At 48.2% G+C, this 13,680-nt stretch overlaps 1 protein-coding gene and 1 long non-coding RNA gene across 2 annotated transcripts in view; one reads left to right on the forward strand and one right to left on the reverse strand.

Annotated features, from left to right (window-relative positions):
* Positions 1 to 1,109, forward strand: part of OTP (orthopedia homeobox) — a 5,841-nt gene extending 4,732 nt beyond the window's left edge. Inside the window, exon 3 of the mRNA XM_035309304.1 lies at positions 579 to 1,109. Within this exon, the coding sequence (XP_035165195.1) occupies positions 579 to 1,109 (531 nt within the window). The remainder of the gene's footprint in view (positions 1 to 578) is intronic.
* Positions 1,110 to 4,122: 3,013 nt separating this feature from the next.
* LOC118156439 lies at positions 4,123 to 13,401 on the reverse strand. Its single transcript, XR_004746266.1, has 3 exons — positions 13,065 to 13,401; positions 5,920 to 5,932; positions 4,123 to 4,134 (listed from the first exon to the last, which is right to left on the reverse strand). It is a non-coding gene; the product is annotated as an uncharacterized LOC118156439 (long non-coding RNA).
* Between the last annotated feature and the right edge of the window lie 279 nt (positions 13,402 to 13,680).

Below are 13,680 nucleotides of genomic sequence, written 5' to 3' on the forward strand. Positions count from 1 at the left end.
TTGTTGTTATTATTATTATTATTATTATTATTATTATTATTATTATTATTTTCTCTTTCGGGGGGAGGCCGGGCACGTCTCCCCGTGCCTCGCCTCCTCCCGAGCGAGGAGGCTGCAGGCAGCTCGCTCCCGGGGCGGGAGCATTGATCCCTGGCCCTCCCCCAGATCCCGGCAGCTTCTTCAACCAGCCCGTGGCGGGGCAGCCCGTGGGGCACGGCCCACGCAGGCTGCGACAGCGGCCGGGGACAGGCCCCGGGAGGGCGAGAGGGCACAGCGGGGAGAGGAGCGGGCGGAGAGCCGGGGGAGGCTGCGAGAAGCCTCCTTCCTCCGAACCGCACTTCCGCGGAGGGTGGTGGCCTCGGGCGCCACCCGAGGGGCTGGCAGGCCTCCCGGCGGGTCTTTCAGGCTCCCCGACCCCGCTCCCAGCACCCCCGTCCCAGCGGCGGGGCAGGCTGCGGGGTGCGGGGGCTCCGCGCCCCCTAGCGCCGCGCCGGGTGCGCCCCGTCGGGGCGGGTGTCGCTAACGGAGCTGTCCCTGCCCCGTCCCCCCCGTCCCCCTCCACCCCGTGTCCCCGACAGGTCTGGTTCCAGAACCGTCGGGCCAAGTGGAAGAAGCGCAAGAAGACCACCAACGTCTTCCGCGCCCCGGGCACGCTGCTACCCACGCCGGGGCTGCCGCAGTTCCCCTCGGCCGCCGCCGCCGCCGCCGCCGCCATGGGCGACAGCCTCTGCTCCTTCCACGCCAACGACACCCGCTGGGCCGCCGCCGCCATGCCGGGGGTGTCGCAGCTGCCTCTGCCGCCGGCGCTGGGCAGGCAGCAGGCCATGGCGCAGTCCCTGTCCCAGTGCAGCCTGGCGGCCGGGCCGCCGCCCAACTCCATGGGGCTCTCCAACAGCCTGGCAGGCTCCAACGGCGCCGGGCTGCAGTCGCACCTCTACCAGCCCGCCTTCCCCGGCATGGTGCCCGCCTCCCTGCCGGGCCCCAGCAACGTGACGGGCTCGCCGCAGCTCTGCAGCTCCCCGGACAGCAGCGACGTGTGGCGGGGAACCAGCATCGCCTCCCTCCGCCGCAAAGCACTAGAGCACACAGTCTCCATGAGCTTCACCTAATGGCCGCCGCCGCCCCGCGCCGCCGCTGCCGCCCCCGACCCGCGACCCTGCCTCGCCCTCCCCCGGATCCGTCCCCATCCCTATCCTCATCCCCATCCTCATCCCCATCCCCTTCCCCATCCTCATCCCCATCCCCATCCCAATCTCCATCCCCATCCCGAACTCCATTCCATTCCCCGGATTCGTCCCCATCCCAATACCCGTCCCCGTTCCCATCCCTATCCCTATCCCCATCACCGTCCCCATCCCAATCCCCATCCCTCTCCTCTTCCCCGGATCTGTCCGCACACCAATACCCGTCCCCGTTCCCATCCCCATCCCCAACTGAATCTCCATTTCCATCCCCAACCCAATCCCAATCCCCATCCCCGTTCCCGTCCCCGGATCCGTCCCCAGCCCAATACCCGTCCCCATCCCCATCCCCAACCCCACCCCCATCCCCATTCCTGTCCCCATCCCTGTCCCCATCCCCAACCCCAACCCAATCCCTATCCCAATCCCTATCCCCGTCCCTGTCTCCCTCCCGCCCCCCGCCCCCGTCCCAATCCCTGTCCCCGTCCCTGTCCCCGGCTCCGACCCCAGCCCCGGCCCCGGCCCCCACCCCGGCGGGCCCCCGCCTTCCCCCACCTGACTCACCAGGGAGTCGACTCAGGATCTGAAATCAGACGCCAACGGACTGGTTTGCGGGCCGAGCACCCCCCACCCTACCCCACCCCACCCTACCCCACCCCATCCCTCCCCGTTCCCCCTCCTCGCCCCCCGACGGCCGCCTCTCTCCGGCGGCCGGGGCACCCCCGCGCCCAGCCCTGCCTCCCACCCCCGCCCCATCGCCACGACCCGCCGGCCGTCCGAGCGGCCTTGCAAACAAATGCGATTTGGTTTTGGGTTCGGTTTATTTCTCAAGAGTAGCGATCTCCCGCCGGCCCCGTCCGCGGCGAGGGCAGGGCCGGGCGGCGCCTGGCCCGGCAGCGCCGTCGGGGGGTGGCTGGGCGGGTGCGCGGAGCGGTAGGAAAAAGCCCGAGGGAAATCAAATCCATTTTGATTGCATTTATAAACGAAAGTGAGAGAGAAGGGGATAAAAAACATAATGTTTTGTTTCTTTTTGTTTCTTTCTTTCTTTTTTTTTTTTTCTTTCTTTGTAATCGTAGGACACGCGGAAAAAAAAAAAAAAAAAAAAAAAAAAAAAAAAAAAAAGCAAGAGCACTTCCCTTTTTCGGACCTTTGATTTCGTGACAGTTGAGTTGCCAATCTGCCCCACGTTTATTTATGCATTTATTTACGTTCCTGCTGCTATTGTCCCTCCTGCATCTTCCGCTGCCGCCGGCGGAGGCGCCCGCCGCGGCCGCGGCCCCCGCCCCGCCCGTGCCGGCCCCGCGGCCCGCCCGCCTGCATGTGCCGGTCACCCCGCCGCAGGGCAGGGCCGCTGGAGGAATGAGCAAACAATGTGAAATAGGATGTTTTGTGTAGATGAAGCATTCTTGTTACATGCTGGTCGATTCGTGCTATGTTTTAACTTATTGTCTGTGCTAATTTATTGAATTTTGCGTTTCATAATAAATGTTTGAGCTAATATAAAGCATATCATTTGACTTTTCCGGACAAGTTTATATCAAGTTAATGTAAATGGATAAATAAAATCATTTTCAGTATGTGATATGAAGAATTATGGATTTTGGTGTGGCGTGTGAGATATGAGAGTTGTCCTGAACCGCAGGCAAAAAGGAAAAAAAAAAAAAAAAAAGAAAAGAAAAAGACAAGATTTCTTGCCTTCGGAATCACAGATTCCTTTGTCATACTTTTGGGGATGGTTTGCTTGTTTGAATTTTGCATTGAAGCGTTTCATCTATCACAATTTTAATACTTCATGATTAATAAACTTTTGTTAATCTTTCTGCGTAATTGGCCTCTCCACTGCAAGAGACGGAAAGTTCCGCTGCGAAGCAAGGCACACGAAAAGAGGGAGCAGGGACGGGACAGGGACGGGACGGGTCGGGATGGGGAAGGATGGGAAGGGAAAGGGACGGGATGAGAGTGGGGTCTCTTTGCCATGCATCTTCGCAGCAGCTCTGAATGAGTGCGCGGCTGCCGGAGGGGCTAATCCCACGGAAGAGAAAACACTCGATTTAGTCCTGTGCAAACTTTGACACGGGGGGTGGAAATGGAGAACTTTGTCAAGCATCTCACAGCCCATTTTTTCTCTCTCTCTCTCTCTCTCTTTTTTTTTTTTTATTTATTTTTTTTTTTTTTTCAGTGCAATGCACTGAGATCTCTTCCCCTTGTACATCAATTACACACCTCTTAATCACACACCTGAGAGTGCCCAGCTCCATAGGCACCCGCAGAAGGGTCCTTGCCTGCTCCAAAGTGCATATTACGTATGCATATTTAATTTAAAAGAGAAATAAAAGGAGGATAAATTATTGGAGATCCAGGCCAGGAGTGAGTCCGCCGGGGGTCACCCGAGGAAGCAGCTCTGTGCCCTTTCACAGGAGTCTGCAGGCCTGGGCATCTAAACAGCCTGGGATGCTCATCCTGCGGCAGGTCAGGTGAGATGGGTCCCATACCACAACCCACACCATGAGGAATGCCTGGGGTGAGAAGGTGCCATGCCCTGTCCCTCTTTCCATCCTTCCCTCTCCTTCCCAGCCCAGCCTCAGGCCAAACAGCTGCCCCTGGGCTCACACTCAGAGATTTGAGATCAGCTGAAATGGAGGTTGGTGTGCATGGGGTGTGTGCGCCCCGCTATCCCATGTGCCTCGGTCTGCCCCATCCCACTGCACTCCTTTCCCTGTGCCGCAGCCTGCAGGGAGGGAAAGCATCTCTCCACTTACACATGGAGGTGAGCAAATGTCGCCCTGCTCCTTCCAAATGTATGGAAGGCTGTTTACAAGCATGTAATTTTTACGGCTGCTTTATATCGCTATAAGCAAGACAGCTTTATGATGTAGGAATGTAGTAAAGTGCGGTATGGAAGATCTTTAAAAAATATGTGCTTTTTAATGGTAGAGAAAAATGCTCTCTCTGGCTGGGGGCAGGGGATTGAGACACAACATGTAGCATCTAGCTCTTGACACTGAACATCTCAAGTCTGTGGAAGAGGCCCTGCAAAGGTCCTTCTGGTTAATTCTTGCTCCTAAAACATCCATCATTTCCTCCGTATTCTAATGAAAGTGTTGTCCTGGTTATGAGCAAAGCTTTTTGATCCTACCCAACTTTGATACAACATTTGTTTCCATGGCAATAGATCTTCGTGTTCTGAGTCCTGGAAATTTTTGAAATTATACGTAGCCTTAGCACCAGCTGAAGCTTTGCAACATAAAACATCTAAGCTGATGCTCTTATGTGTTTAACATTGATGAAAAGAAGGGGACTGCAGGTTTCACTCATACATGTTACAGATTGCGTGTGAATTATTTTATTAGAAAATCACAATCTCACTGATACTAAAATAAAATTAAAAAAAATATTAAACCATGTTGACCAGTTCTACCTAGCAACAGGAACAGCTTTGCTTCTTTTGTGTAAAGTGATCAAAATAAATGAGTGAAATACATATAAATTGAGTGGGAACATTTACGCTGAATAACAATTAGTCTATTACCTACTAAGTAGCTTACTCCAGGCTTACATTAAGGTGTGTTTCAACCCTGAGCAATTCCACTCAGCTTGTAAATAGACTCTGATTTAAGTTTATATATATGGATTCGTTTCTACACCAGCACACATCCACATAGGTTTACCTCCCTCTAAACACAACATCACCTCTGAAGTCTGAGGAATATACATAACGATAATGTCACCGAACCTTTCATTTGCTCTCTTGATGAAATGCTTTGACACTCTCTCTGTCCTGCCTTACTGCCCTGAAATCCCCCTGGAAGGCCGAACCTGCTCCTGCCTGCAGCTGGAGATTGCATTTGCTGAGCAGCTATTAACATCGGAAGAAAGTTTGTGCAAGGCAAGAGATCGGATGACATTGCAGCACAGATTATATTATTGTACTAGCAGCAATGATCCCTTCTCCTAGAAATGAAAATGTGGTTTAATTTGTGTTGTGGTCCTTAAATTTTCATTTTTCAGAATAAAAACCTCCGAACATGAAAATGTATCTTACAGTAATGGAGGTATGGCAGTTAACCTGTCAGTTGAAAGTATGTAACCTTCCTTTTCTCCTTTTCATGACAAAGGTAATCTCATCTAAGGGCATTTATGTGAAGAAATAACAGCATGGCATGGTGAAACCACTGGCTCATTAATCCTGGCATCTACTTCCTGCAGGGTATCTTGATTAGTTAGATTCATTCATCGGGTATTTCGGAGTTTCTGATTTCTCACCACTGGCTAGGTTCACTGAGTTCAGGCTAAATTGAGCCAGAAGCAATGTTTATTAGTAATTTTGTAATACAGACTACCCTAATAATTCAGTACAAATATCTCATCTGAAATATATCCGTTCACCCTAACACCTAATGCCGTTTGCAGCTGTGTTCGGAGAGAACTGAGGGAACACAAGTGATTGGGCATGTATTTTCTAAATTATTAATATGAGAGCTAATAGAGAACTCCTCTTCATTTCCAATGCCAGAATTAAGATCCTTTTCCTTATAGTAAGCCCTGGCACAGAGGGGACCACCTCCTGCCTACTGCCAACACCCCGCATGGGTGGGTTGGCCCAGGAAGCGCAGCCTCCTCGGCCTTCCTGTGTGAAGGCGAAAGGGAGAACAAAGGAATTTCAGTTTCTCCCTCCTGTGTGTTATGAGCATGGGAGAAGAAAGAGAAATCACAAGAAATTAGCATCCTGAAATGGCACAGATCTATTCCAACTGTTTGGTAGCTGCAATAGGGTTGCAGCTGATATGAAAGGGACATGGGAGCAAAAGCCCCAATCCTCCAGCCTTGAAGCCTGTGCTTGTCCACCTGAGAGTTAAGCAGATAAATGCATGACAGTTTGCAGGACTGGTACTCAAAACTGTTCTGCCAGAAAGCATTTCCCTATTTCATAAAATCTCTGAAAGAAATAGGAGGACCACACATGGACCACACACAAACAGCAGGCTGCAGCTCATGTCACCTCAGCGCATCCAGTCGTAGGCAAGAGCCAGGGCCTGACAGCCAGTCTGACTCCATGAGCACACACAAAGTACCCAAAATCTCTGGGCAGGACAACTGACCACCCTGGCTTGACTTAGAGAAGCAGGGTTTTGCCACCAGGTATGTAGCACCCACAGGATCCTTTTAAACATCACTGCCTGATCATTACCCAGAGAGGAGGAAAAGCAGGGTGCAGTGGAGGGGGAGTGCACAGACAGCATTGTTTTAATTTAATTGTCACCTCATGACAAGAGCATTTGGGGGGAGTGGGGGGTGGTTGATTAACCATCACTCTTTGGTTTGAATAGGGCTCAGTGAGCACATTAACAGCCCTGTGCAAGCCCCTATGTGAGATTTACTTCTACTCCTCAGAGAAAAAAATGGCAGGAGGGTGTCTCTCTTTTCATCCTCCTCACAGCCAGGGCTCATGCACAGATGAGCCCGCCTTTGTCTTCCACCTGGGATGCTGTATAATGGTATGGGTGGGAGGTCGCCTCTCTTATTTGCCAATAAATTGTGCCTGCTTCAGCTTCTCCTGGGACCATGCTTGAGGCTCAAAACTCTGCCTCACTTTCATCAATGCTCATGCTTAAAAGCATTTTTTTTTTTTTTTTTTTTTTTTTTTTTTTTTTTTCAGAGCTAAAATTATGCTTTTAAGAGCTTTGAAATCTGCCAGAGGAGAATTGCTCCTCTGGAGGAAGGAGTCCAGAGGCATTTGCGCAGGACTTGCCACTCGAGGTTACACAACTGCTCTGCAGAGATCCTCACCCTCCGGTGAAGGTCAGAGGGAAAATGCAGAATATGCTTAACACACTGCCTGTGAGGGTGACGCTCCCTCCTGACCCCCATGCATGGTTTGTGCTGTGGAGTATGAAGTTTGATTAGCCTTCTCTTGCAGCGCTGGAAGCATCATGGTAGTGATACAAAAAGTACTTCAGAAAAAAAAAAAAAGAAAAAACAAACTACAGACTTTCTCTCACTGACCTCCTGCTACAGTGAATTTCATAAGCTGACGATGCACCCTGTAAGGACACATTTCTTTTTTACTGGTTTCAATTTATTGCCCTTTAATATAATTTAAGTGGCAGCTATGATTCCCTGCGGCTCCTTTACAAGCCTGTAAAGTTTATTTTTTGCTAACTTTTAAAAGACCATTTCAGGATGGATACAAGCACCCTGCCCTGCTTTTGGTATCTAATAATTAAGAGAAAATACCACCCCCTGTTTCAAGCCACAAACATTATTTTGTAATGAAATTCTTACATACTGAGCATCCTGCCCCATATCTGAGCTGAGGCAAAGCTCGATTTGACCATAACAGGACAAATCCCTGTCTTGCTGTTTCCAGAAGGTTTGGTTGTGGCACAGGCACAGAGAGTGCGAGCTGGTGCAGTTGCAGTCAGTGCATGCTGAGTGAGCAGAAGAGAGGATATTGGAAGGGGGCGTAACACTGTCCAGCTACTGTTCTCCATGGCCCACCCATTGCTTGATGATGTCTGGTGTCCCCTGAGGGCAGGACATGCCCAGGGAAGTCCCCATCAGTAAAGGAGCTCTCACTGCAGCAATGTCACCTGGCTTACAGGCTTGCGTAGTTGGTCAGACATCCAATGAATTCAGATTTATAAACAAAACCGAGTGTAAAAAGGTATTGCAGCAGCTCCACAGCCACAAAATGTCACCAGAAATTAACCAGCTTTGCTCTTTCAACTGAAGAACAAAATGAGAAGTCTACAGAAGGTCAGACATATAAAAATGCATTGAGATGAACAGGGAAGAATATTAAATTACTAAATAAAGAATTACACTTCGTACAGTTGGTGGCTCTAATCTTTGTGTCTATTATAAGCAATAATTAACACCCACAACTGTATTCATTGTCAGCCCATGTTCTTATCTTCAGGTCCTGGTAGCAAATAAATGACTCATTCTTTATTCTTGAAATTTTAAATATTTTAAGAAATACTTGATGATAATTCCACTATATTTTATAGTACTGTACTTTGCCCTTTCTGTTTTAACTTCTGTGCAATTTTAAGCCCAGGTTTGCCATAAAGTGTTACTGGACTGAGCACTGCAGGGGTGGGGGACCCCCCTGGGCTCTGAGGGGTTCAAGCTCTATTGTATAAAGACAGCTGCAAAAAAGATGTTTATAAAGAAAGTGGGGCTCTCTGTTATTAGCTGATTGCTCTGGCCTTTCTTAGTATCTTACTCCAGGAGCTGTTGCATCTGACCCACTCACCACTTGGCTTGTGTTCTCACTTGAATCAGACCTTTCTCATTTCTGTTGGAGATGATTCCTGCCCCTTCTAGAATAAATTGCCCTAATAGTCCTTTATTCACTACCCACTTTTCTCTTAGCCTCTCCAGTGGGGTGTAAATCCGTACATTTCATTCATGGACCTTATAGTCAATCAATTACACCCAAAATGTAAAGGCAGTCTTTTACTTGTTGATGCCTTCCATACACATCCTTCTTTATGTTATAACTCTGACAGTAGATGGTTACACCATTACTTCCTAAATGAAAGCATCCATTGCTGCAGGTATGTTTTAAAAAAAGTGTTTAACTGTCTTAGTACACAAGACTCCTCTTTAAAGTGCTGTAGGCTGCCAGGCTCCATCAATTTTCATCCTCATTACCTCCAGAGCCTTCTTAAAACACTCCATATCTAGTTTAGAAATTTATTCTTTATCAGAGAACGTCCTCTGAACTTGCTCTGCCCAAAGGCTCAGCCAGTGCACACATTTCCTCTTACCATTAATTGCGCTGCTTTGATCCTGGCCACCTTTGATGGCACAGTTGTCCAGTCACTCTTAAAGAGCTCTTTCTACCAAGCTGCAAAGCCCCATCTCATCTTTAAATCCCATTTTGATCCTTGTATTTTATCTCTAGCTTCAGAATGACTTTCTGAGTGATGCAGTGTGGCACTCTCCACAGGGAAGATTATCTACCTGCCTGCTTCTGCTTTCACCGAAGCCTCTAGGATTTTGATACTCCAGATACAATTCTGATTACCAGTATGACTCACACCAGTCGAGAAAGGATTTAACACACCTTTCCTGGCTATGCCTTTTCCCTGTGCCTTCAGCCACCGTTATGTGTGCCGCTCCACTGGTGAATCTCCTTGAAATGACTTTGATACTTCTGGATCATGCCCAGGTCTTCTCATTTCCAAACCAGTAGCATGCACTCCTGCATTTGCTGAAAGTGGGTTTGCATTTTCACACATTCCCAGCTGGTTTGTATGCTTGCATCAATGCAGCTGGGGTTGATTCTCAAGTTGATGGTATATGCAACTTGAGTGGGTGGTGCTCAGGCTCTCCTAAGATCAGGTTCTTATGTGGTTACGTGGTTCTCTGGACACTTGGAGAAACATAATTCCTCATATACCCTTAAAGGTAATTCTTATGATCTGCAATCAGACTGCAGTTTGTAGTCATTTGGGGGAGAGGATTAGGCACAATAAAAGGGTGATAGGATTTCACATCAAGGTGAGGAGACCCAGTTCCTCTCCATTGCCTAGGTGGGGAACAGACTGCAGCAGCCTTGCTCCAAATCACCCTTTGATGGTTTCGACTTAGGTACCACAGCAGAGCTTGCATTCAGAAGTCCTAAATTTCACCAATATCCATGTGCTCTCTTGGGGCATATCTCTAAAGAGTGCCAGGAATAAGCCAGTAGGAGATGAACAGCACAGAGTTTATGCTGGATTTAGGCTGTTTGCAGACAGCTGGGTGTGGCTCAGGCACTGCTGCGGACCCTCAGGGTCTGCGTCTTGTGCACGGCAATGCAGTCACAAGTTTCAGCAGGGCTTGGAGTCCAAAATGCAATCCCAGACATGATTCACTGGCCTGAAGTTGTATTTGGTGAGTAATAATATCAATTCCAGATCCTTACTATGGTTTATTTACTGGTCATATTAGCATGTAGGCTGACTCACATTGCCATAGAAAACCCTTGCTTGCATATGAATGTTATTATGCTATCAACTGCATCTGATACTTCATGGATTTTTTTTTTCTGTTTTCTCCCTCCTAATCTATTTTTTAGGCCAACAACCCTGCTTCAGTGCCAGCATCTGCCTTTCTAATAATGTAACTATTTACTGCATCATTGTGCTCTACTCTCATTTCGTGTTGTCACACTCTCCACGACATTATTTGAAAATTGTCAAAACCTTCAGTGAGAATTTTCTACCAGAGGGAAAATGAAAAACGCAAGTGGTGCAGAGTGGTTACCATGAAAAGGCACAGAGACTGAAGCATCACAGCATCTCCTCAGTGTGACCTCCTTCTGTACTCTGGCTGAGACACACAGACCACGTCTTAGAGAAGCTGGTGTGGTGTGTGCATTTCTCTTGCCATGTGTGCTCTCTGCACAAATGCTGAAGTTTGGCCTGAATCCCTCTGGACAGCTCCACACTGCATCATTTCCATCTTTTTTTTTTTTTTTTTTTTTTTTTTTCTTTAGGTCTACGGCATTCACTACTCTCTTCAGCAACAAATATCCACACAGTGATCAGTGAATTATTACAAACTCAGGTGTCACTTACCTTGAGTCGTATCTCCAGAAATGAACCAATCTGACATATCTACTATGGGTTTAACTGAATTAGATGCACTGGATAAAGGAGAAGAAAAATAACCAGGTGAATATATTCAGTGGAGGGCTTGTTACCAGCAGGAGACAAAAGTTGCCCTGAGTTCAGCCCCAGACAGCTCCACCTGCAGCTGCTCACAGCTGCTTTGTCCTTGTCATGGTGGTCCTTGGGAATAAAGATGCAGGCAGGGTCTGCAGTGCCTTGTCAGAGCCCTCTGGCTGCCTGGCCTTTGCAGGCTGTGCTGCTCCATGGCATCATGCTAAAGGCAGGGGAAGTTGAGATGTTTTAGGAAGAATGGTAAGTTTTAGCAATCAAGTGTTCAGGGCAGCTTGGTTATATGAGAGATGACCTCATATATGCTGGGTGCTGCTTGGTATTTTCACCCTGTTTTTCAACTTCTGTCCCATGTGCACCAGAACTTCACCAAAATTACCTCTGAACCAGGCTGTGGCCACAGAGTGGTTCAGCCACATTGTCAGACAGATGGGACAGCCACACCGGCATGAAGACAACTCATCACATTCCTAGGAGGCTGCATGTGTCTCAATCTCTATGAGCTCCAGCTGGGATGGAAGTCTCTCATGCTTTCCTTGACCCCTGAGGTCAGAAGGGCTTCTCTTCAGGTACTACACCAGGGTTGCCCTCTGCATGGACAAAGCTTAACAGACAGCTGCAGAAGGTGCCAGCACAGAAAGGAGGAGCTCAGCCACTGCCAGGCTGTCTGACACCCCTTGGCATCTGCTTCTTCATGTGCTGGTACAAGGACCAGTTCTTCTGCCACCTAGGAAACAAGAGCTCTCCAAAACAAGGGCCCCAGAGGTAACAAAACAACTGAAGACTGACCCAGACAAAATGTTCCTCAGCTATTCTGCAGACCACTGAAGAGAACAAGGTCATTTATTTCTGGCACCAGTGCTGAAGGGGCGTGAGGGCTACTTGCAGGTTAAAAAATACTTGTAAAGGTACACACTGAGAACCTCCTTTCTCAATAAGGAAGCTAAATATAAAATGCTGCTTTAGACTTATGAGGCACATGACTGCTGGGTGTCTGCACGTATTTCTTCATATAATAAACTTGAAATTGTGTTATACTTTATTACCCGTGGTTTGAAAATCTCACCCATGAAGTTACATATTGTGCTACATCTGACATAGCTGTAATGCTGCTAAGAAAAAATGTGTACTAGTAAAAACTAAAGATAAAAAACAAAAAACAAAACAACAAAACAAAAAAACAGAAGTACACATTGAGTAACCCACATTTTTCATCAATCAATCAACAAAATGTCTTCAGAATAAAGCTGTGCCATTTGTTAATTTTTTGGGGGGATAATCCAATGAGGCTACTAAATAAAGCCAAGTGTTAAGGATGTGAAGTCAAAAAGCTTTTTTTCATCTCAGCTGTGCTGAATGGCAATTACACATTCTGAACAATCATACAACTTCTTTAATCAAATGAGGTAATATGAAGTTGGCTAGATTTTTCTCAATACTTTCAACTTCAGTGAAAAATACAATAATTAAACTCTCGGTACAATGACTTTCAAACCTCTGCACACTCTCAGCCCCCTCCCTTCTTCTCTCTCTGGATAATAAATCCTTATGAAAGCTGCCACCACGACAGAGACAGGTTGTGAAATTGTTTAATAATGTTGACTCAAGTAGTGACATCATTTGGAGACTTTTGCTTTTTTTGCAACATCTTTTTAAAGACAACTGTGAGCTGCTGGATGTGACAGAGCAGATACAGCCCCTGGCAATGAGAAGAAAAGTGCCTGAAACAAGAGGAGTGCACCTCCAGTGAGCAGGCAAGAAGGGGATCCATCAGCCGTGCTACCAGCCCTGAGGGTGAAGGTGAGCCAGGATCAAGGGGGAGAAATCCCAGAGCTGTCCACTTTTTCCTTCCCTGGTGGCCCATCTGACAAGTCCTTCTGTGAAATGCTTCTTTTAGGAGAAGGACAGGAGAGTCAATGCCACATGTCAAGGAGAGCAGGAAGGATGTCCAAGTGAAACATTTTGACATGCCTGGAGAACGGAAACATCTAGTGGAAAATAAGCCCTTCTCCACAAGTGCTATGTCCTGTGAAGCAGCTGTCACATCTGGGCCCTTCCTGGTCCTGTGTGGAGGCAGCAGCCAGGCTCCAGGAACATGTGCTTGGCAGAACTGGTGTTTTCACCAGGAAGATGCAAATCTGCTTTGAGAAGAACAGAATCACAGAATGGGCAGGGTTGGAAGGGGCCTCTGAAGATCATCTGGTCCAACCCCTTTGGTCAAGCAGGATCACTTAGAGCACATTGCGCAGGATAGCATCCAGGTGGGTTTTGAGTATCTCCAGAGAAGGAGACTCCACAGCCTCTCCGGGCAACCTGTCCCAGTGCTCTGTCACCCTCCCACTAAAGAATTGCCCTCTCATATTCAGCCGGAACCTCCTGTGCTTCAGTTTGTGCCTGATGCCTTTTGTCCTGTCGCTGGGCATAACTGAAAAGAGACTGGCTCCATCCTCTCAAAACCCTCCCCTCAGATATTTATACAGACTGATGAGGTCTTCCCTAGGTCTTCTATTTTCCAGGCTATACAGGCCCTACTCTCTCAGCCTGTCCTCATATGATGTGTGTTCCAGTCCTCTCATCATCTTCATAAACCTCCTTTGGAATGACTCCATTAGTTTTATGTCCCTCTTGCACCGGGGAGCCCAGAAGTGCTACTCCAGGTGTGGCCTCACCAGGGCTGAACAGAGAGGGTCGATCACCTCCCTTGACTTGCTGGCAACACTCTTCTGAATGCAGCCCAGGATACCATTGGCCTTCTTGGCCACAAGAACACAGTGCTGGCTCATAGTCTGCCTGCTGTCCACCAGGAGTCCCAGGTCTCTCTCTGC

Source organism: Oxyura jamaicensis, chromosome Z, assembly GCF_011077185.1.
Source record: "Oxyura jamaicensis isolate SHBP4307 breed ruddy duck chromosome Z, BPBGC_Ojam_1.0, whole genome shotgun sequence".
NCBI classification, from domain to species: domain Eukaryota; kingdom Metazoa; phylum Chordata; class Aves; order Anseriformes; family Anatidae; genus Oxyura; species Oxyura jamaicensis.